A 24,940-nucleotide genomic window follows, 5' to 3' on the forward strand; every position below is an offset into this window, starting at 1 on the left:
TCTCTAGACTGTATGTACATTTTTAAATAGGTTGTATATTTATCACGGACATTAATCAATGAACTCGAGAATATTTTCCTATAAAAGAAACTAGACGTACTGTAAGCACTCAGCTCACGAAAATAAAGTAATAACCCCCCCCCCCCCCCCATATGAGCAAAATGTCACAGTGCATTTCTTGGCAGAAGGTGAAAGAGTAAAATGGATTCTGTAAAATTTCCATTGAATTTAATTCAGGGATTTAGGAGGAGTTGCGTTAAAAAAAATGGAAACCCCCCTTATCGAGTATATATAATTGCAAAGTTCATTTTGAAAACCCCAAAATTCTGACAGCGTCCGATCAAAAAGTAAAAAAAAAAGAAAAAAAAGGTACACAATGTATAGACCCATGTAATAACTTAAAGGATTCTGTAAAAGTTTCGTTGAATTTTATTCAGTGATTTAGGATGGTTGCCTATGAGAGATGGGTACCCAGAATGTTAAAGAATGGCAAAGTCCATTGCTATTGGAAACCGCAAATATGTTTCCGATCGAAAGAGGTGCAAAACGGCACTACACATGTATGTTATAACCTTAAGGTTCTGTAAAAATGACATTTAATTGCATTCAGCGGTGTAAGAGGAGCTGCGAATATGTGATGGCTACCAAGTATGGCAGAGCTCATACGAGAATTCCCAAGTATCTGTCCGATGGAACGTGAAATATAGGGTGCTCAATGGCACTAGCTATGAAATCAAGATTTTGTGAAAGTCAATTACAATTTACACTTATCACTATACAAAGAACAACTAAAAGTAATTGCCGTAGATGTGAAATTGTACCTAGCAAGGGAATACTAGATAGAGTTAAATGTAAAATTCTAAGTTGACATATTTTAGATGTACAATATATTTGAAAGCCAAATATTTTGTATTTTTTATATCTCACTGTTTTCCTATACAAGTATATCTTTAGAACCCATCAAAAATAGTTCTGCAAAACTTTAGGCCTAAAATTGTTGTATAAATTGCAGGTTTAAAAAAGACTTATTTATATAGGTTTTATTACATGGTAATGTACACAAATTACATTTGAATATAATATATAAATATGATGAAATTAATTTGGAGATGGCGTAGTTATCCCAGTATGGCAAGAGATGGACGTTTAACTTGTGTGGCTTGTACAAACTCTGAAGCCTCACCGCCGCTGTAAACAGATATAAAAGATACTGTAAGTAAGATAAATCTTGTAAACTAATCATATGTTGTAAAACAAACGAATCATACTAGAATGGGATAAAGCGCATTATAAACGGATACTGGTACTGTAAAGAGAACAACCTCATATTGTAAACAAACAATTTGAATTATTTAAGAAATAAATAACAAGTTTAAAAACTTCAATGGGAATTGAAGTGGGTCGGTAACGTGATCAATTCCTGTGAAGGCCGAAGGCCTTCTCAGAAGATTTGATCACGTACCGACCCACTTCAATTCCCATTGAAGTTTTTAAACTTGTTATTTATTACTTATATATACATTTGAGACGGACAATCGAATGTAATCGAATATAAATATTGCACTAACTGTACGTCGTAGATTTTGACAAATTACGCTAGGTGTAAATCGGCTTGAGAAGCGGTTACGCTTCAAATTCATCTGGCAAAGGATTCTGTTTTGAAGGGAATATTCTGTGAAAGGCTACTTGTGATCAATTATAGTGAGCATATAGGTGTCTTGGAATTTTTGTATTCATGAGATCCCATATTCGATGTTAAAAAAACACAAGAAACACGTCCGATGTTTGATAATAAAAAGTTGGAGGAATTTCGGTCGGAAAGGGATGGATGGAGACACTTGTCCGGACCAGATAACTTGAAATCAAGTACAAAATTTGATCAAAAACATAAAATCTACGATTTCAGTAAGGCATATTCATTAATTTATGATGTTGACATGGAGACACTGGCGACAGCTTACATTGTTAAGACAACGTCACAACAATCTCGATGATGGAGGTGTGCCTACCGAACTTCCAAAGTGCAGTGTTTGTCAGCTGTTTGTGGCGTGATTGCATTGATATTTTTCAACAGATTTTCAAATTTATTGTGAGTAAAGTTTAATGAAAAAAAATTATTGCATTCAGAGGTCTGCGAGAAAAATAAGGGTAAACGTCGCATTGAGACTATGCAGCTCAGACATGAAACTTATAACACGTAGTTGTCTATTCTCTATGTAAAATCGATCAAGAACTGTATTAAATACTCGTTTACATTGTAAATAAAATGATTATTATTTTACTTGCGTATTTTGTACATTTTTATGCATGAAAAACATGCTATATTGCTAAGTGGAGTAAGTCTTTTTATGTAGATATTACTGCGCTTTGTGATTAGGTCGCGTAATGACCTATGACCTTCAAAAAACTTCATACAGGTATGAAGATATTTGCTCTCTGCATGTTTATATAATAGAGAGATACCACAAATGTATATATTCGAGGATAAAGCACAATTTAAACGGATAAATCATACACTATAAATTGATAATTTGGGGGATTAACGCTGTAAGCGGATAAATCATACACTATAAATTGATTATTTGGGGGATTAACGCTGTAAACGGATAAATCATACACTATAAATTCATAATTTGGGGGATTAACGCTGTTTACAAGAAAGCAATTGCAAAGGGAAAAAATCCCATACTGCAAACAAACTAGAGAAAAAAGGAAAGTGAGAGTGAATAGCAAACGGATAAATCGGTCAACATAGAATACAGGGCACTGTTAATCCAAAATTGTAACAAAAGTTATTATTAGATAAAATGTACCATTAATGGAAGATCCCATATCATATAATGCAAATAATACCATGTGAAAAAAGGTTATTCTGTAGAATGTCTTCAAACAGTATGGAAACCATGCATGTTTTGCAAGCCCTAATGGCTGCAAAATGTCTTCATTGAGCATGCGCAAAAACATAGTCCCTTGTAATTATATGGCATGATTATGATGGCATGTCATCATAAAGCGCACTATAAATGGAAAAATCCCATACATATACTTTGGAGGAATGAACCACATAATGTAAACTCGGTGAAAAACAGCAAACGTATTTGTTAAACTATTTAAATAACCCCAAACTTAATATACGTAAATGCTATATACAGATAAAATGATGCTTCAGTATATATTAAATGAGTAATTTTCTTACTTTGCATGTTCATTTTTCCAAACCACGTGACCTCCCAATGACGTCAGATCACCGCTATTTAAGGCGGCCCGACATACTGGTAAATTCTACAATATCAATAATCATCATTCTGGAATTAGAATGTTCAATTATCTATGGAATGAAAAAAAAAACCGGCTATGATTCCTCTCTAAAGAGATGTTTTGCCAGGAACAGAAAATGGTTTCCTTTTAAATTTCTCGCTAATTTTTATATTCATATTTTATAACTAATTTACAAACTAAATATGATCTTTGAAGCCTATATACACATGTATATATTTACTAAGATTATTATTAAATTTGTCTATTTATCAACATTTTGGAAAGAAGTACCATATAAACCAGCTTTTATTCGCGTGCGAGAAATATTCGCGACTTTCGCGACCTACTTTAACTCGCGAATATTAATCGCCGCGAATCATTTATTTTGCTTTGTATTCATAAAGATTGTTTCCTCAGTCGCGAAAATTAATCGTTGCGGATTGACTTTAAACTGACGAATCGCGAATAAAACACACAAATTGTTGAATATAATAGTTGGTTTACAGTATTGTTTTTCTGAAAAAAAATTTCTATCTATCAATGATTAAAGTTTGCATTATGAATACTCTACCTAGTCATAGTGCAGATTTTTATTGATAATATATAGAAAACATTTTAAAAGACAGAAGTGTATTTCTTTTTTAAGTTACCGAAAATATCTGAAACTAAAATCTGCGCATGCGTTAAAATTCAGTTTAAAGCACTAGAGAGTCCATGATATATTCCTACCAGTGCGAATCGATGTGCGTGGAAGACTTCATTAAGATCAGTACATCCTGCAGGACAAGTGCCACTGAAATTTAGAAAAATAACATTCTACTCAAGAATTATGTTTCAAATTATTGAAATATATACGCCTACGTCATAACTAAATGGCGTCATTTCCATTGAATAATTTATACATTTTCTAGATTTTACCCGCAGTAAGACTTGTCCAATTTTGCACAATCAGCAAATGTGGTCTGACATGTGAGTTGTCCCATGTCTTTATAAACTAGAAAAGAAAAAAAATATTTTTCTTTTTAATTAAGAACATACTAGTCATGTATTACATTACATCCATCATATGTTCACTTCTCATTGAAATGGATATTCCTCCCCTAAATTTTATAATCAGGATTTGTTTATTTCTCAGTTTTTCTACTGAATCATAACATTCAAACTGTATGTACTGTAACAATCACAGGCACCTGACGTTAATACTCATTTTTCTTTTAATAAAAAAATATAACCCCTACCTAATAATACATGTATTAATAGGTAGGGGATATATTTTTTTTTATTGAAAGAAGAATAAGTAACGTCAGGTGCCTGTGGTAACAATATAATGATTTTGTTTTGACTTTGTCAAGGCCATGACTTTTATTCACGGCAAGGTAGTTTGAGAAAGAAAACAAAAATTAACCACTATGACAACATGTACAAAAGGCGTTGAATTTCATTTTCAAAAAAAGTAGCTAATGAAGCACTTGTTGGTTTAGCAAGATTTACCATAAAAGGCGGCAAACACATTTCCGGTATCCGTTGTAGCCTCGCATTGGTATTCTCCAGTGTCACGTTCCCCTGTCATTGCGAACTGAATACTCCCATCCGGGTTAATGTTGTGAACCGGAAATGACCCTGTGACCTTGGAATACTGAAGGTTGTAATGATCAGCTTCTGTAACCCTGCACAAGTTTTGTACAATTTGTCCCACCTAAAAGAAAAGGAAACGAAAATCTTGTAAATTTAATCTCGAGTTTGTTTATTACTGACTTATACAAGACACCTTTTTATTTATCAATATGAGGTACATTATACATGACTTTTTTTTGTATCAAACTAATGCTATAAAATGTATATTGGGATGAATATCCATTTAACCCTTCTCACACCTAAATCTCATCTATGGACTTGAAAGGAGGGTTGTCATTAACTATACATGTAGACTTGAGAGGGGGGGGGGGTGTGGGCGGGGTCATTCACAACATGTGAACTTTGTTATGTCAAACACTGATATCTCGAAAACCCGGTATATGTCGAAATGAGTTGACCGTACCAACCACTTTTTTTTTTAAATTAATGTCCTAATCCTTGTTATTTCAAATCGGATATTTCAAAGTTTAATTTTGGTCTCATTAGGTTCGAAATTATCAAGGTTTGACTGTATATGAATCTTACTTTAAGTGAAATTGTTCAATTAAAATATTTACCTTAGCACCGACGTATTCTAGATCTGGATGAATTTTTGCTTTTCCATCTGAAACAAAATCCCGTAGATTAGTTTATATTATCATTAAGCTCATAGAAGTTCTATTCCAATTTTTCTGATTCACTGAAGTGAACCAAGCATATCTAGATCAAAGCTGAATTTTTTCCAAAATATGAAAAAAAAATCTCTAAGGTACAACTCAGGTTTAAAATCAAAAATAACAAGGGCACCGCAAAGCAGAGCATTCCCTCGAAAAAGGCACTTCGATCCCGATATAAAATTATCACTTGCGTAATTTCCGTTACGCACGCACGCACTCACTCTATCAAACTCAAACATACGTGTTACTTTATCCCCTCAAACTTCGTTGCAAGGGGATAACAAAACTGAATAAAACTTTGAGACTAGTTAAAGCATTAACGTTCAAAAGAGTCTCACATCGCTTACACCGACTATATAAAAAGAAATGGATTTATTTAGAATTACATTTGTATTATTTGATTTCATAAAATCTAAACAAAAAGAATAAATTTACCTTTTACCATTAATTCTACAATTTTTTCTTGAATTCCCAGAATGCTCTCGGCTTTACAGGTATAATTTCCGGAGTCCCTTACATGAACATCCACTAGAAGCAGACCATTTACAGTTAACACGCCCTGGTTGATAACTGGGACAGCATTATCTTTGGACCACGTGACCTTGGGCGGAGGATAGCCGTTGACCTTACATGGTAAAATGACGGTGTTGTTCTCTTTCGCTGTCACGTGATATATTGTTCCTACGCTTCCTTGAATTGTAGGTTTTGCTAAAAAAAAAATAACGAAAAAAAAAAATGCACAGAACTTTTTGAGATACAGAACTTCAACCTTTGATCTTTAAATTTGCAGGCCACTGGTCTAATTTTACCTAAGTGTGTACAGCAGTCGCTGCCAGCTCCAGTGTCCCCCTTCTCCCCCTTTTGTCCAAAGTATCCCTGTTGTCCTCTCTCCCCTTTCTGACCCTGTGGACCGGAAGGACCAGTGGTGCCAGATGGACCTGGAAGTCCATTGTATCCCTAGAAATTGATATTTTATATACATGTACCATTATGTAGAATCAGAAGAGTTTGGTAATTTTGTTTGCATACTTTACAAAATTGTTTTACACTCAAAAATTATAACATTACTACTTTATTTTGTTTGCTTTGCTATAAGTCAATAACTAACATCATACAAAAAATGAACAAAGATCTCAATGAAAGTTGGAATATTAGGCGTAACAAAAAAATATGTTTGTTTACGGTTACCCGACCGACCCTATATTTAATCGCCGACCCATATTTTTTTTTTCGTCGTAAAAATCCAGGTCACTCACCGGTCAGTTTAACTTTTATATGCATCTTAATCGGTCAAGGGTTTGAAATCAAAAGTACAAGAAATATACTATTTCTACTACTTTCGATTAAACTATCATAATTTTTTCCCCAGGCCGATTTTACATGGCGATACCGCCATGCATTCAAGATCTCCCGCCTTGCATCAAACATTGCCGCTATGCTTCCCGCTATGCATGAATTATTAATGGTATACCTTTTTTAAGAAGATGATTTACTTTGAATGTTATCAGTTATTAATCTGTTGATAAAACAAATTGACATCACTAGAATCCTACAAACATGTTGCGTACCTTTGGTGAACTCGATGCAAATCATGGTACGGGGTATGATGCAATAGCTGTCAATTTATGTTTATTGCAATTACTGGTATGTTATTAAACATTAAGTTTTTATTTGATTAAAATATATATAACCATGAAAAATTAATTAGCTGCTGTAAGATAGTATACACCCTGAAAGTAATACACTTGTTATTGCACATGTGGGTTTTCCCAACATTTCTAGGTCATTCTATAAATAGCTTTTATGTTCCGACATCAAAAAGGATTCATTAGTTAAACACATAATTCTTAAACCATATTTAGCATAAAAATATGCTTAAAATAAACATGCCCTATAAACATTATCATTGTTTATTTACTCTATGAACTATGGGCTAGTACTTCGGTCAAGTGCATGTGCTTTAATACACAATGAACTACATTCAACAGCTTACGTTGAAAAAAAAAATCAAACACCAATGTAAACATGTTGTTATTGGTGCTACGTAGGGTGCACCCTTTTTTGTTTAAAGATGACTGTAAAAGTAGGGACAGCCAAAAAATGAAGTAAATTTAAAAAAGGGGGGTCACTAAAGATATTGTCTATCGCCCATAGGGCAAGCCCAAACAAAAGTAAAGCATCACACAATAGTAAAACTGTTTTGTATTTCAACCAATTCATGTGAATTTGCAAATAAAAAAAATTCAATAAAATAAAAAAAAAATCCTACCTACCGACCCTATTGTTTTTCAGCATGTAACAGTAAACAAACATATTTTTTTGTTTGGCCTTACATACATTTCAAATTTTAAAAAAATGCGCATAAATTCAATGTCAACTTCGAAATAATTTTCGATGTACATTCTTATTTGTTCATGCATCTACATTAATTTTACAGTGTGTTACAGTATCATTTTTCTCTCTCACCCTTGGCCCTATTTCTCCCTTTAATCCAGGCAAGCCTTGGGGTCCAGGTTGCCCTTTCATTCCCATAATCCCTGGTAGTCCAGGTGAACCCGGAAGTCCAACTGGACCTATGCTTCCGTTTTCTCCTTTCTGCCCCGTAGCCCCCTGAAATCCTAAAAAAATGATCTTTTTGAATAAAGATTAACTACTAGACTTTAACCTGGTATTTAAGCTAGCACTCTGACAAAACATAAAATAATATTATTGATTGGTCAATTTGCTGAAAAAATGTATTTATGCAATAAGGATGGTAGGTCAAGTGAATAAATTTAAAATAAGAGATTTTATAACTTGAGTAATGCAAGTCTTGTATGTGATATATGTAAAAAAAAATCTTGCAAAATTATAAGTTGTTAAATTACGAAATAATTTTTTTTTTTTTTACCTTGAACTCCTTGCTCTCCCTTTTGACCTTGCGCACCCGTTAATCCCATCTGCCCGGTTTCTCCTTTTTCGCCCCTCTCTCCTTTAGGTCCGGACAAACCAGGTACTCCCTGTTTGCCTTTAACACCAGCAGGTCCGAATGGACCAGCATCACCAGGATTTCCCTTTTCATTGTAGACAAAAAAAAAAAAAAAAAAAAACGTTTCTGGCATGTGATGATTTTTGTATTTAAGTCATTAGTTATAAAGGTACATAAAATTATTTACTGTAGAAAGTTCACAGAGGAAGCGATCTTAAGAAGAGAGTACCTGAATGTTTTAAAAATTTGTATCTAAAAAAATGAAAATTCGGGGTCACATGTTTTTTTGCACAGTTTACAGTTTGAAAAAAGCTTTTGAACTTGTATTGAAATATCAAAAATTAATTCAGTAATTATATAATTAAAAACAACCTTTGGTCCCTGTGGTCCCATTGCTCCTTTCTGTCCTTGTAATCCCTGAAGTCCATCTAACCCTGCTGCTCCTGGTGCACCGGGAAGTCCCATCTGACCTTGTTCACCTTTTGACCCAGGTTGACCCGGAAGTCCTTGAAGTCCCATGGCACCTTTTGGTCCCTGATTGCCACTGAAATATTTCTTGAAGTTTTCAGATATTGCAACAAATAGAAAATCATCACAAAATTTAACTGCAATTTGTACATTTCTTAGTACAGATTTCATGAAAAGTTCACCCCACTGAAATGTCGATTGTACATATACGAGGGCCGTTCAAAAATTACGCGGACTTGTTGCAGAGAAAATATATTTGACGACATAATCAAGCAAAAAGTCACAAATAATATAAAAGAATCTTTTTATGTATGGTCATCAAAATTTCATATCAAAATATTGTAAATTAGTATCAATTTCGGGTGATTTAACAGGACATATCATGAAGTCACGGCGCAGTAAAACCTTCAACGTCACAGGCATTTTAAAGTCTTAGAGTTTTCATTTTCTCAATATTTTCCCTTAGTATTTGATACTGTATAGTTTGGGTGACCTTATCCACTCAAAATAAACATCCACTTATCCAGATTAAAAACTACAAAACTAGTATTGTGTGTTCTAGTTTGTGTTAAACCCCAAAACTGCAGATATTTCTGAAGTAAAGTTTGACGTCAGTCGAACTCAATCACATTCTTAACAGTCCAAATCAGTGTTTTGTCGATGAACTTCTTCCATCCCTACCGGATTGCCTTTTTACTAAGGTCTAACAGTCTAAAATTCTTTGTTACATTTTGTAGAGATGTGTCGAAAATCCCGCTGGTTTACTACATGTTTTGGGTCTCTGTTGGCGTTTTCCCAGCATGATTCATGATTTGATAAAGGTACGTTGCTCCGTCAAATCACGAGATGTCATTTTTGCAGTTGATTTCGTAGGGGTTACATCGGAGAAAAATTACAATATTTCTGTTAGTACTTCAAATATTACGACAGAAATCTAAATACTTCATAATACAAAAATAAAAGAAATTTTAGAGAAAAAATTGTTGAAAAATATCGTGAAATATGGAAAATAAATGAATAAAATTTTGGAACAATTTTGTCGTGCTCCGTACATCACCATCAGCAGCATCAAAACGGCAAACATTTTATGAGATATTAAATGAAATCAAAAAAAATTATCAAGAATATTTTGGAATCTTTAAGAAATTTGTTCATGTGAAATTTCAATTCTATACGACGTCTGTAAGAGAAAATAATAGCAGAGTCCGCGTAATTTTTGAACGGCCCTCGTATGTTCCATATGATTTTTTAGTAAAAAGTCGAGAGAGAGAGAGAGAGATCATAATAATACTGACAGACACACAGGTAGACAAATTATTGCTATACAAATACATGTAGACATGAAGGATGCAGAAAGACAGACATTCAGATAGATATAGGCACAAAATGATCGAATACACAAAGTGACAAACGGACCTAACTCCTTGCTCCCCCTTTGTTCCAGTCGGTCCAAATGGTCCATCCTCGCCCTTCACACCCTGTTCTCCTTTCTGCCCCGGGAGTCCAGTAGCCCCCTGTAGCCCTGGTAGACCCGGGGGTCCTGATAATCCTGGTTCCCCTGTAATTTCATGTTTAATTACATATCAACACAGAGGAGGATCTTGAATTTATTCAAGATTTCACTTTTTGAGTGACACAAATAGCAACATGCTTCTAACTTGAGTTGAGTATACAGTCATATTAAGACAACACAGTGGAGGATCCTTTATAAATCCATAATTTTCTTATAATATTTTTGTTTAGTTATACCTTGCACCATTTAATGATACAGTTTGCTGACCTTTACTTCCCGGAAGTCCAGTAGTTCCCTGAATCCCAGGAGTACCCCGTGTTCCGTTCATACCATTCTGACCCGCGTCACCCATCTCACCCTTTAAACCTTAAAAATTCATAGGAAATGGAGACTTGCCTAGAAGTACTTTTGTGTGAAGTCCCTTCAGACCTATTTTCAAATCTACATCTATCCTTTAAAAATCGCTTTTTATAAATCAATTGGTTTCGTTTTTGGTTTCAACACTATGAAACGTTATTAATACTATGTGTAAGAAAAATTTTGAAGCAAGCTACATGATACATAAAATTATGTTTAGCAGTAAATTTCAATACTGACCTTGAAGCCCTTGTAAGCCTTGAACACCAGTGTCACCTTTTACGCCAGTTTCACCTTTGACCCCTGGTAAACCCATGTCACCTTTGGCCCCTACAGGTCCCATGGGTCCGTCATCACCTTTAGATCCATTGTGTCCGTCCGCACCTTAATAAAACAAATTACATAGTGCAAAAATATTCAGATACAAAAATTCTGATATGAAGGGTCATACATGTATTAACAATATCATATTTGGAAATTCTTTGATAGTTCAGAAATAAGTTTAGAAATTAATATAAATTGTTTTCTTTTCGCATAATTTCGTACAACTGAAGTAAATTTAGATATAATAAGAACGTTTCGATTAGAATTGCTTTTAATAAAATGTTTCAAATAAATGAGTCAGATTCGAAAAATTAAACAATAGATATATAGACATGTAAGCTTTACCTGGTAAACCAGGAAGTCCAGCAAGACCTTGAGCACCTTTACTTCCGGTATCGCCTTTACTTCCGGGTAAACCTAAATTTGATAAATTAAAACAAAAACATCAATGTCTGCAAGTAATTATTATCACTATGAATTTTTTATGATTATTTTTAAACATACTTTTTATTGTAAAAGTCAGTTTTGAGAAGTTATTAAAAAAATCTTTACCTGGAAGCCCAACTTCACCCTTACTCCCTGGAAGTATGATGAAAATAATCAGAATGTGAGGTTGTTTAAAACCATGTATTGTCGTCAATACGTTCTATTTCCACTATGGAAGAGTTATACTTCTTAGTGCGCTCTTTTGTGAAAAAGTCGGAAAATGTACAAATCTCGCGGGATTTCTGGGACAAACGTAACATAAACATGTAAACAATATGTTGAATGTCGATGAACAGTTCCTAAGAAAATGCAAATGAAATATTTTATTGTTGTGGACTTTATATACATCAAGAGTAGGTATGACAACGATATCAATTTATATCTATTGTTGATCGTATGTATCTATTTATCGTATGGTACATCTAAATACAATACACATGCCTCGGAAATGTCGTATTTTTTATGAATGGATGATCAATTTAGGGTTCTCGCTCTCTTACATATGTCTTTTAGTTCTTCTATTCTTTAATTGGAATGACAAATACATTAAGTTTTAAAACTGGATTGAGATTGGCATGTTTTGTATTATCCGCCACGCCATGCTGTCCCAGTCAGACGACTAAACGCGCCTCTAATTTTGAAGTGTTCACTAATGGAAATAGAACGTATATACTTAGATAGAATTTTACGTAATAAGACACTTAATAATAATTCAAAAATACTCATAATCATCTAATAGCAGTTGAATAAAAATATAATAATTATACAGTAAGTGTTGCTCTTCGGTCAATACGATGAAAAAGAAAACCTTCAAGTACAATATTCCCCTCGACCTTCGGGCTCGGTAAAAATTGTACTCCTTGGGTAATTAAATCATTGAATTGACCTTAGAAAAAGCTCTAACTGTATAACTAAAATATCAGATATATACATTTATCTAACTTTTAAATGCTATCGGAGGATCAAAGTTTAAATAAATATTTCTTCCAAAAATAAATAATTGGCAAAACAGTAAAAGTTAACCACGGTACATATTTAAAAAAAAAAAAAACACGTTCAAAGCGAATACCTTTCTATGACATAAAATGGACGTACCTTGTAAACATATTGTTGTATTGACATTACATTTTATTTCCAATTGTTGATTCTGAAAAAAAAATGGAATTATATATTTATAAAACCGCGCTGAAAAGATAAAGGAATTGCTAGAAAATTATACTGCTGAATTTAAAGAAAAAGTAGATCAATTAACAACCTTTAACAAAATCCGTTACAAATACCGCGAATTGATTAATTTTGTATCAAATAATCGTATTTTATATATTTATGTTACATGTATCCCATTTCCTCTTCCCAGAAAAAAAAGTGAGTCTTACCGTTATATTTCTTATATAAGTGGATAAATCTCCAACAACTTGTCTCTTTGTCCTTTCTGTGTCACCATTAACTTCTCCAGGGTCATTCTGCAAAGTATTTATTTTAAGAGGAATGTGTATTTAGTTCAAATCAATTAAATTGAAATTGAAATGAATGCACGGTCTTAAAGGTAATTCTGTAAAAGTTATTACAACAGTCCCACTATGTAAAGATTTTCAAACAATTGTTGCCATTTGATAGTTGGCAAAGACAACCATAAACCACGACAAGCTTAGAGCTGTTTGTACCGGTACATCTTTTTTAACTGAAAAAACCAAATCAATGTTACAAGAGCTGTTGTTTAATCCAGGTTTTTTGTTTTGTTTTATTTTTTGTTGGTTTTTCTTTTCTTTTTTTTTTTTTTGGATTTTTTGTTTTGTTTTGTTTTGTTTTTTGTTGTTTTTTTGTTTTGTTTTGTTTTTGCTTTTTGTTGTTGTTGTTTTTTTTGTTTTTGTTTTTGCTCAAAATGCAAAACGTGATTCTAAAATTACACCAAAGCTTACGCACAGGTTCCTCTGGACATGTCCCCCCCCCCCCCCCCGCCCATGTACAACCCTAAGACGTGTTTAACTTTTTTCACCACTTACCGGTATGTATAATACTTATTACTACACTTAGGTAAATTGTATCGGCAAGTGGATTATTTTGCCCCTATTTTTCTTATGTCATAAATGATATATAAATGTACTTAGACGAACATGCCCAGGTAGAATATCCGGGGAGAAGAGGGTCCTGTCCACAAGAACCTGTGCTTACAACGAATAAGAAAAGCCTAGAATGCTCAAGCTTAGTTTGCAAAATAAAGAAAGCATTATTTGATATTTATCCTATTTTTACAAAGCAGCGTAGCTTCATGTATAGGGATAACCACGAAGATTATGACTTCTCAATCATTTTGAATTAAATTAATTTTACGCATACATGTATCAATGTTACTCTAAACTGACCTCGTCCCTAGTAAATTGGATCCATGTGAATATGAATAAATAAATAAATAATGGATAAATAATCAATTAAACAAACAAAAAAAAAAATTAATAAATACAATGTAAATAAATAAATAAATACATGTAATGTAAGTAATTGATTTTTTTTCCAGCACAACGAAGTACTGAACTTTTGAACAGTCTCATATATCCTTTCTTCCTTTTTTCTTCTCGTTAAAATGTAAAAATAAGTGTTGCACCTCCATGCATATGGGTGAATTCAAAAAAAATGACCAAACGCATATTTATCAACCCACACTAAAAATACAGGCAATGAAAATAGATTTCTATGTCTCAGCATATGTCTTTAGATAGTGTCTAAATACCTGCCAAATATCTCGTTGATATCTCAATTAACAAAAAAGTTATGCCCAAAAATGATGCTAAAATTGTCAGGAGTGCAACACCTTTTTGTGACATTTTGAAATTTCAATATTTTTTGGAGATCTGTGAAATAAATAATAATGCTTTATGTTGAAAATAAAGACTTTCCTGATAATATTCAAAGTATTGAGCTTTAAATGTGGGCAGTAGTAACTTTTGTTTAATCAAGTTGTTGTCATGGCTGATGTTTAAAAAAATGTCATACCATGTCAGGAGTGCAACAGAAAAAATGTAGTGTTGCCAAAAAAACATCAATTGTAAAATTCTGAAAGAAAATTAAGACAAAAAAGAATTTTTGAAGTGTAAAACAATAACTGATAGACATTTTAAAACTTAAAAATGTTATATAAATCACAAGCTGCATTAATTTGAGTCAAGTATATGTGCATACCCAATAATGTCAGGAGTGCAACATTTGATGTTTTGCTCCCAAGCATGAAAAAACTATTACCTTTATATGATTTTCTGATTTTTAATTTGGAAAAGAAAGACACAAAGAACATTTTTACCAAATAGATTTATCAATTACAGGATCTGTCTGTGCTTCAGATCAATATTTCTATGGTCAGGAGTGCAACACATTTTTTTAAAGATTCAAGTTGTGTGACAAAAACACTTCTATTCATGCTTAGACGTATTCATTAATTAATAATGATCTTTTTGTATAATTTAATACTAAATTATTGACAGTTTTATTATTAAAATCCTTCCTTTTTCAATTTTATCAATTCAGATGTGTTTTTATCTTTTTTGTGATTTTTTTAATGAATGTTAAAAATAAACACACTAAAACATTGTCATAAAATTCAAGTAATTCCTCCTCAACTTCACTGAAACAACAGAACAAGTTCTTATGTAATTTTCACTTCACAATTCTACTTTAAAGGTCCCAATACTTTTGGTCAGGAGTGCAACAAATATGTTAGAATTATAAATCCTCCAATAAGAATAAAAATAAAGAAAAAATGATGAGTAGAATTTTTCTGGTGGGTTACTGTGTTTGTCCTCTAAAGGAAAATATGCTATAAAATATATTTTATCTTCTAAATATACATTTAAGCTAGTTTTTTGGCATAAATAGGGAATAATTCCAGATAAAATGCGAATTTTAAATACTTTCATCTGTTTTAATTATGAAGTATTGGACTACAAACATTGCACAGTTTCATTACCACTTGATGTTGCCAACACTTTATGAATTTTTGTGTTCTACGATTTTTATTTTAAATTTTACTGCAGTCAGGAGTGCAACAAAACTGCTTTATAATTACCAATGCTTTTTAATTATCTTTACTAAAAAAATGAGTTGAAAAAAATGTTTGATACTATTTGATGTTCAAAACACTATGTCTATCAACAAATTACAGAAATTTTCTAGTCAATTCAGGGAATAGTTTTCATCATTTCACATATAGTTTTATATACAATTTATGTATATTACACTTTGCAAATAATCATGTGTTAAGGTCTTCAAAATATGAAAAACCTGCCGTAAACAATGAAAAATATCAAAACAACAAATTAATTTACAAAGAAAGAATGGGTTATTGTGTGTAATAATTTTTAAAACAATGTTAAATAAAATACATATCAGATGTCAGGAGTGCAACACAATAATGTAACAAAGGGTCACTTCAAAATCTAGTATTTTTTGTAAGAGAACTCATATATAAAAATTCTTTTTTGGCTTAGATTTAAAGAATTGGCTTGAACAGACAAAAAAGTGAAATTTGGGGAATTTTATTGCTTCATATTTTTTTCTTATTAAAACTTTTCAAACCAGAATTGAAAAAATAATGTAAAATAACAATCAAAAAGCCAATTTTTTGTCACACATACAAGAGAAGATACTCAATCAAGGTCTAGATTTGATCATTTATACCCCTTTTACCATTTTGAAGCATAAAAAACTATAATTTCTTGTGATTATGTATTTTAGAAAGTCGTTTAAGGTGTAATGATATTTTCTTTTTTCAAAAGAAATTTTACTAATAAAAATTCTGAAACTTTTTAATCCAATTGTCTATTCTATTGCCACTTCAGGATTTTAAACTAGAATGCATGTGCAATATGATGATATAAGTGAAAAATATGTTAGAAGTAGCTGAATTTTTGCAAAAAAATTCAGTTTGGTGGTCATTTTTTTTGAATTCACCCATATGTTTGTTGTTTGATTTGGTGGGGGCTGGGGATCTGATGCTTCATTACGCTGTAGATAACTTAAGTGAAGCTTTGGAATTAATCTTCGGAACGAAATCGACACATTTCTGAACGGAGGAAATCTCGAGGGATGTTCCATCAGAACATTGGAAACTCAAAAACTGTCTTAGTCAATTACTAGGTTGGGTAAGCTACATACCCTATATGCAATATTCATATTTACATGTTAACATGCATAACCAAGTAACAACATGAAGGTCACTTACATTTATCATCAGCTTATTGAAATGCTGACAAAATAAAATGCTTAAAAAGTAATATATTTTTCTTCATCGGCAAAATTAAATGAAATTTACATTCCTTTGTGTATTTAGAGAAAATATAGAAGTGGCTTTAAAATAAACAAAATATAGATATAATGAAACAGTTTCAATTTGTATATTGCATCGAGCGTACTTATATTTCGACATATATAAAAGTAACCCTGCTCGCATAAATGCAACCACTGGCCAATGCAAAAAGCGCAAAATGAGACTTTCGTCAAACACAAAAATCAGCATCATTAGTTCATACCTTTTCCAGGAATTAGGTTATTTTTACTCTAAAAATAACAATGAAATATGTTTATAATGTCAAGGGCTTGTAGAGGATCGTGGTGTAAAAAATTGCTATTACTGTCATTCACATTTAATATAATATTGAAAGTATAAATTTCTCTGATTTATTGATTCAAAAATTTATTAAGTACTTCACATTTTGACCCAATTGATTTTATTCTGTGTCAAGAGAATTTTCGGAATCCCTCGAATCTAGAACTTGTACAGAAAATATCCTTACCGATATGAAGTTGCATTGCAGTTTTAAAACCTCTATGTCCTGTTTTAGTGTCCATATTTGATAAAAATTTACTGCAACAAGGCAAGCAAGCGCAGTTCCAATTACAAGCGCGCTTGTGACGAAGATGCAGCCAGAATTTGTGTTCTTATTTTGTGACATTCTTTCTGCGACAGTTTGACCCTTTGGAATATTACGAGAGAACTATAGACTATAGATCTACTAAGTTGGTACGTTCTTACTGACTTAAGTAGGCCAAGGTAGATTAATTTGCTCCTTAAGGAAATTCGACCGATAATTTTTAGTCAGTTTTTCTCAATTTTGCTTTGCCCCCGCCCCCCCCTCCCCCTTTAAATTTGATTTTTTTTTCTTCCCATTTTCTATTAATTTTCATTTTTTTTTTTTATTATTTCCATATGTTTAATATTTATTGTCATTTTTTTAATTTTAATTTTATAGTTATATTTTGTTCATCTAGCGTTGGCCCTTAGCCCTGAGCTGGGTTTAGAGCGTAGTGAGACAGGCTAGATTTACACTGCTGCTGAATGTAGTTCTTTCTATTTGTTTGTTTTTGTTTTTGGAAGTTTATTACTTACTTTTTTTTTTTTAATTTTAATTAATTTTTTCTTTATTCATTTTTGTTAAATTGCAAATGTAGACTGTATAAAAATTCAAACTCCAAAATTATGTTGAAAGGATGTTCAGAAATTTGAGTTATATTTCATAAATTCCTTTTTATATTAAGCAGACAGATATTCAATATTAATTTTCTAATAGATGGAAAAATTTTATGAGATGAATAAGAATTAAATAGTTTATTGATTGATTAATAATATTCTAAGAGTTTTAAAAGTATTTAGACAGGATCCGATTATTATAAACAAGTTCATCACAAAATTACATCGGAGTGTCCTAAACCTGCGTTATCTGTGAGTGTCAAAGTATGTCAAATGTAGAATATATGTGAATGAACTTTCCTAATCCTCCCAATCAGATATTCATCTAGAAGATATATAAAGAAAACGAGAGAGAGAGAGAGAGAGAGAGAGAATCCTTTTTCAGAAATTCTTAACAGATCAAGGTGGACCAGAGTGAGCAGAACTAATGCAATTATAGTAGTTTGGAAAGTATCACTTTTTTTAATCCCTTGTTGCAAATTACATGTAAATAAGTACTTATACATGTTCCCGATCCAGAGTCAATAATTAATGTACCAGTTTTGAATTAAATAATTTTGTAAATGATTCAATTCTAGGATCGATTTCTTTTGTTTCGATTATTTACTCTTCAAAAGTACTTAGTGGTCTTAATAACCTCTTCTAAAAGTTATATATAGTACCGATAGTACCAAGGTCTATAAATAGATTGCTATCAGAAATTGAATAAAGTGCCCTGAACTGAATAGGTCATACACTCTGTCACATTTGTGATAATTAGTCTTCTGTCCGACTAAGAACAAATGGAGAAAAAAGTTATTTTAATATTTATAGGCATGGTCAAAAGGAGAAGGGGGGGGGGGTTTACATTTGTGAGCATTCTGCTTTATTCGATTTTTAGCGTCATCCCCATAATAATTCAAATGAAAAAGATTGAATTATAGCTTTGTAAACTCTTATTATATAAAGCCAGATGAGCGTGTTCTCTACTTTTTTAAAGATATATCTTGCATAAATATACTAGACACTGAAACTAAGAGAACGTGCAATAAATAATCACAATAATTCTTGTTTTAGTCATACCGTGTTTATTTTCAACATACCGTTGATTTACATAGCGTGTTTATTTTCTAAGGAAGAAGAAGACATATTCTTCTTTAGCATACACTGTAGGAGGGGGGCGGGGGTATCCCCACCCCCTTAAACTCAAGTTATAAAATTAAATGACATACGCAAAAACTTGAATAGGCTGTTTTGCACAGATCGAAGACAGCTCTCAGCTGTGGGAAAAATGACGTCATAATAGAAAAAGACGTCATGAGTTGATAATGGCGTCTGTAAACATGGAATTCGATGAGGAAAAAGATGACAATAAGAAGCTAACATATGAGGATTATATGTTTAATCATATACGAAAGAAGTATAAAAGGCGAAAGAAAAGAAAAGGAAGCCAAATTTACCTTTGTAAGTTCAATAAAGACATCAAAATGTTTTCTCATTCGTATCAAGATCGATGCCTGGGGCCATAAAACTTAGACAAGCTCGCTTTTGATCTCAGTCTCACTTTTACCAAAGAAATTTAGGCCTATAAGGGAAAAGTGAGACTGAAATCAAAAGTGAGATCATCTAAGTTTTATGGCCCCAGAGCCGAGACTGTCGTGTGACGAAACCAGATGAAGATCTAGAACTTCCATACTGCTTATACGTGTAAGGAAATGTCGATAGGTGCATTTACATGTAAATCCGAACTTAAGTAATCTTCCCAAAGCTAATGCACATATCGTCATCGACGGTCAAAGAACTATTTCCCTTTGCGAAGTCGGTGAAAATCAATGATGATCATCATCAATCACAATGTCGATCACTATTAGGCTAATAGGCATTTTAGACCTATAAGACAGGTTCGATCGCCGGTGGCCAGATAGGTCAGTTGGTAGAGCACCTGATTGGGGATTCAGGGGGCCCGGGTTCGATTCCCTGTCTGCTCCGCTGCATTTTTCTCCTCTCCCGTTACATTTTGTGCCGTGCCATGCCCTGGAAGTGACAGGTGAGAGGCCTGGCAAGGATGAGCCTGGGTTGGAGTCTTTTGGGGGGGGGGGGGCAAAGACCTTTAAGGAGGGAGGAGTGTGGCGGTCAGACGGGTTCGATCGCCGGTGGCCAGATAGCTTAGTTGGTAGAGCACCTGACTGGGGATTAAGGGGGCTCGGGTTCGAGTTCCGGTCTGGTCCGCTGCATTTTTCTCCTCTCCCGTTACATATGCTTACAGATTACTGGTACTTTTGTAAACTTTTTATCGAGTCAGAGTGGGTATTAATACCTCAAGTCAGCTAGACATCACAGGTACTTGTGGACAGGACCCCCCCCCCCCCCCGATATTCAACTTCGAGGCTTGTTGGACATTTTTTTTCACAAATTATTAATGTATAATGGGGCATTTTTGTGTGGAACGATTATTTTGGGGTTTTCACGATTTTTTCCTATGGTACACATGATGAATAAGTGCAATAAATATACAGTACCGACCAGACACAACCTAACAGAAAGCGAACCCAGAGCGCACCCCGGGTTCGCTCTCTGGGTTCGCTTCGGGTTCGCTTGGGGTCCGCTAGTGCTGACCCCGAGCGAACCCGGAGCGCACCCGTAGCGAACCCGCAGCGAACCCAGAGCGGACCCCGAGCGAACGCTGAAAGCGAACCCCAAATTCAGTAGCGGTCCCAGAAAGCGAACGCGCGTTCGGTGTTGTGTAACAAAGCTGTCAATCAGGATTAGCGATTAACTCATCAGCGCGTCGACCAATCAACATGCCGAACAGGTCTGTCAATCAGGATAAGTGATAAAATGCGGTGACCATCAGCGCATCGACCAGTCAACATGCCAGTTTGTAATCTAAACATTGTACAAGCAAAGCGTGTGAATGTACAGTGTAAAAATATTATTAATATGATTTTTGAACATGATTTTACATTTATATATTTTAATTCTCCGGAAAACATGCAACATTTACACATCTATTTTCATTATTTTTTATTTTTAAAATACATTAATACATTATATATTTTTATTATCCAGGTAGCATGTTACATGTATAGTTACATATTTATTTTCTTTATATTTTTAAAATCCATTAATATGTATTGCGTAAATTTATCAGACAATATACTTTAATTCATAATAGAAAAAAAGAAAATAATAATGGCTATAACAATTGTTACTAAAAAAAAATGGTCTTCGATAAATTAAAGAATTCTATTATCTCAAGATACAGTATAAGAACATGAAAGTGCTTTAATTTAATTATTGTTTATTCATTATTTCAATTTACATGCACTTTTTAATGTATCCAGATCAACATCGAAATTATCGATCTTAATAATTGATCATGAAAAAAATTAAATGTACATTGTACAGTATAAATGTGCATTATGTCAATACGTAAATTGGAGAAAAAAATCTCATTTTTTTATCTTCTATATTTTTTTTAAATTAATCTTTTACCAAAATTTAATAAATAGCTTGATTTAAATACATGTATATAGGGAAAGATTATTTTGTCAATTTTAATTATCCTACATGTAGACCTTACATTGTATGTTTTTGAATTTTTGTAACTACTTGCAAGTCAGTCAAAAAAAAAATGCTTATCACTTTCCTTCGCGTCGATATATATAATTATACAGGTTTACATGTTCACGAACCTCTTACATGTACTACATGTAATTTTCGAAATACTTTATATGGGTATAAAAAAAATACTAGACGGATACGTTTTGTACTTGTGCAAGAAAAGTACACGTAATTCCAACATTAGTAAATTGAACTTGCAAAGATACCTTAATACGAAAACGTACATATATTTTTTCGTTACATAGGTACCTGTATTTGAACCTTTTTTATTGTCATAATTATTTAATTTTAACACTTTAATAATTATAGTTTCAAAGTGAAGCCAAGGTCATGTGTCGGTAATCATCCACCTGTTTCGAAGATATTGCGGGTGCTACATATGTAAGAGCAATTGCGGTGGGGGGTTTTAATTGACACTTGCTAGCTGGATATATACTGTCTCCATGGTCACGGTATACCTGAGTATATACTCCCCCTACATTCGATGCCCCTTAAGTTACATGTACCTCGTCTGGGCACGTTATCAATGAGAAATTCATTTATTATTATTTTTTTTTTACCTTTGAATTTGGAAACGTAATAGTTCTTTGGTACGTTGCATGAAGAGTACATGTTCATGTAATTTGCTACCACCTGAAGGCCGAAAATCAGTAGAATAGCTTTACGAGCGAGCGTGCGAGCGAGAGAGAGAGAGAGAACACTGTATATTATTTGAAATTAAAATCGCTACAACCAGCCCATAGAAAACAATTCGAGTACGGAGAGGGGTGGGGGGTGGGGGGGGTGGGGGGTCATCGAAATAAAACAATATTAGAAAAAAAAACAAAACAAAAACAAAACAAAAAACATCGGGCGTTATTATCTTAATTTCATTTAAGTAATCATGCGAGTTTACAGTTATTGAATTCTTGTTTTGTTTGTTTTGTTTCTTGTTTTTATTCATTTTTAAACATTTAGAATTTTGTTTGTTAACATGCCGCTCCAGTATGTACATGTGCATGTATGTAGTGGGGCGGGGGGGGGGGGGAGGGGATCATGAACCAGTAAGGAACACAAACTATTCAAGTGATCATTTACATGTATTTGAAAACAACTTAAAAAAATAATATAATCTTATCAGTGGACCAGTTATTAGTTTTTGTTTGTTTGTTTTGTTTTTTTGATTGTTGTTGTTTTTTTCTCATAAGTCTTCCGTTAAACTCGCCTCATAAAACAATGATTTATAACATGGAAGTAAATTATAAATGATCTGTAAAACGAAACTCAAGTTACTCTGTATGAGAATTTTTAGTGATTATCACGACCTACATATACATGTTATGGATGACAACCTAGCTTAAATGTAATCTGCTAAATATGAAAACTTAGCATTTTACGTGTACATTGTACAGTATATCTCAGCTATTTCATAGATAAGATCATAATTCAGTTGGTTGTCTTTCAAACATTTAAATTACGATTTAGCAATTGCAATTACAATTGGAAGTTTCAACTTATTTAAAAACCCATGAATAATGTAAACAAATGAATTTGAAAGATTTTTTTTATTAAGATACTCTTATCAATTTCACTCCATCCGATACATCGAAAATAAATTTAACACCTTTTCTTCTTTTTCTTTCGAGACATACTTAGCTTGTAAGTTAAGAAATTCTACGTTGAATGTACGGTGAAATTCTTGAAAATTTATCAACGATCTCCATATTGTCACTTACATGTACATGTACATGTTTCGATCGCCATAAAAACAGTAATGATCGATTTCACTACTGTACAGTATTTGGAGTATACAAGGGGCGGGGCTTACTGGCGGCAAGATTAAAGCGGGGTCCGCTTCACGCATGAGTGCGTAAAGCGAACCCGGAAAGCGAACGCCGGGTTCGCTCTAGCGGACCCAGAGCTGACCCCGAGCGAACGCAGAGCGAACCCGAAGCGCACCCAGAGCGGTCCCAAATTTTCTGAAAGCTGACCCGCAGCGGACCCCGAGCGAACCCAGGAAGCGAACCCGGGGTGCGCTTTGGGTTCGCTCTGGTGTTAGGTTGTGTCCGGTCGGTACTGTAATTTGTGAAAAAAATGTCCAACAAACCTCGGGGTTGAATACCGGTGGGGGGGGGGGGGGGGGGGAGGGGTCCTGTCCACAAATACCTGTGCTAGACATTGGGTAAGTTTTGTTTATAAGGACGCTGTCAAATTGACAACGCCCGAGCCCTTGAAACATGTTTAGATCGAATATCCCTCCCCCCCACCCCCCTCCAATCCAATGTACGTATACTACGGGCCAGATATCTAATATACATAACATGTAATATTTCTAATAACGAGTATCATTAAAGCTATATATGGCATATCTGAGCTAAAAAAAAATCGAGATTTAGAGTAGATTAACATGATATATGTTATTTACGTTAAAAGTTTTGAACTTGAATAACCTCGTTTCCATACTTATATTGACTTTAAACTGTGTCGTTTATTTAAATGCGGAGTCGGTAAATAAATCGTTTATTGTTTTAAATTTCTAATACCCTTGAAACGTGATTGATTTAAATTGTGTAATTTACAGGAAAGTCCTATCTATCTATAAAGTAATAAAACAAATAGAAAGATCTTTTTAATTTTAGTTAGCCTGAACTTATAAAATACGTAATATGTGACTTTAACAAGTAGAGATATTGAAATTTATTTACTTCTGAGAATCGGAGTCAGGAATCAGTGTTTTGGTAAAGAATGGGTGAAATCAACTGGGAATGAATTTATGCATGTTATTAACATTTTGTTTTTAATTAATATAATTTGATCCTCTGTTTCAGGTTTTTTCTTCTTAGTCGATAAATTAAGGGACGTTGTACAATCGGATCCGGGGGAATACAGCGGGATTAAAACGGTGTTGGGGTTTCCCACGGGGGCTCTTTTAGCATTTGGTAGGTTAATTATTACTAGAATTTATTTTCTGCATTTTTGAAGTATTTGATCATCTAATAATTCAATATATTGATCAAATATAAGCATATTGTAAAAGAAATTAATATGATTAAATCAATAATAGAGGCGCTTTCTACATCTACGTAAAAAATATTAATTGTATACTGTAGCTAAATTTTACTTTGCAGTTGTTCAAAAACGACTTATATCTTTCCTTGATTTAAATGCTTTTTAATACTATGTATACATTAATTTGTTCAAAACTTTCTTTTATTTTTAAATTTTGGCATCCATGA

The 24,940-nt window shown here is 33.2% G+C and overlaps 2 protein-coding genes and 1 non-coding gene across 3 annotated transcripts in view; 2 read left to right on the top strand and 1 right to left on the bottom strand.

Moving 5' to 3' along the window:
* Positions 1-1,118: 1,118 nt before the first annotated feature.
* On the bottom strand, positions 1,119-17,503 carry LOC133203111 (collagen alpha-1(XXIII) chain-like). The gene is made up of 16 exons (XM_061338958.1): positions 17,449-17,503; positions 11,525-11,596; positions 11,096-11,239; positions 10,766-10,864; positions 10,402-10,543; positions 8,890-9,061; positions 8,440-8,602; positions 8,016-8,167; positions 6,359-6,506; positions 5,985-6,257; positions 5,451-5,497; positions 4,750-4,954; positions 4,177-4,252; positions 3,988-4,051; positions 3,197-3,282; positions 1,119-1,188 (listed from the first exon to the last, which is right to left on the bottom strand). The coding sequence occupies exons 1-16, from the start codon at positions 17,501-17,503 to the stop codon at positions 1,119-1,121; spliced, it is 1,968 nt and encodes a 655-aa protein (XP_061194942.1).
* Positions 17,504-19,429: 1,926 nt separating this feature from the next.
* The window catches only part of LOC133203112 (E3 ubiquitin-protein ligase DCST1-like), a 33,540-nt gene continuing 28,029 nt past the window's right edge, over positions 19,430-24,940 (top strand). The window contains exons 1-2 of the mRNA XM_061338960.1: positions 19,430-19,565; positions 24,533-24,643. Of these exons, the coding sequence (XP_061194944.1) occupies positions 19,430-19,565; positions 24,533-24,643 (247 nt within the window). The remainder of the gene's footprint in view (positions 19,566-24,532; positions 24,644-24,940) is intronic.
* Positions 20,257-20,329, top strand: Trnap-ggg (transfer RNA proline (anticodon GGG)). Its single transcript has one exon. It is a non-coding gene; the product is annotated as a tRNA-Pro (tRNA).

The sequence above is a fragment of the Saccostrea echinata genome, unplaced genomic scaffold (genome assembly GCF_033153115.1).
Source record: "Saccostrea echinata isolate AGI-Se365-2 ecotype Australia unplaced genomic scaffold, CSIRO_AGI_Sech_v1 ptg000048l, whole genome shotgun sequence".
In the NCBI taxonomy this organism is placed as follows: Eukaryota; Metazoa; Mollusca; class Bivalvia; order Ostreida; family Ostreidae; genus Saccostrea; species Saccostrea echinata.

Coding starts and splice junctions, on each gene's coding strand:
- LOC133203111 (XM_061338958.1), bottom strand. CDS start 17,503: ATGGACACTAAAACAGGACATAGAGGTTTTAAAACTGCAATGCAACTT. Junction 4,253..4,749: donor TGTGTTTGCCGCCTTTTATG/GTAAATCTTGCT, acceptor TTTCTTTTCTAG/TTTATAAAGACATGGGACAA. Junction 3,283..3,987: donor ACGCACATCGATTCGCACTG/GTAGGAATATAT, acceptor TTGATATTGTAG/AATTTACCAGTATGTCGGGC.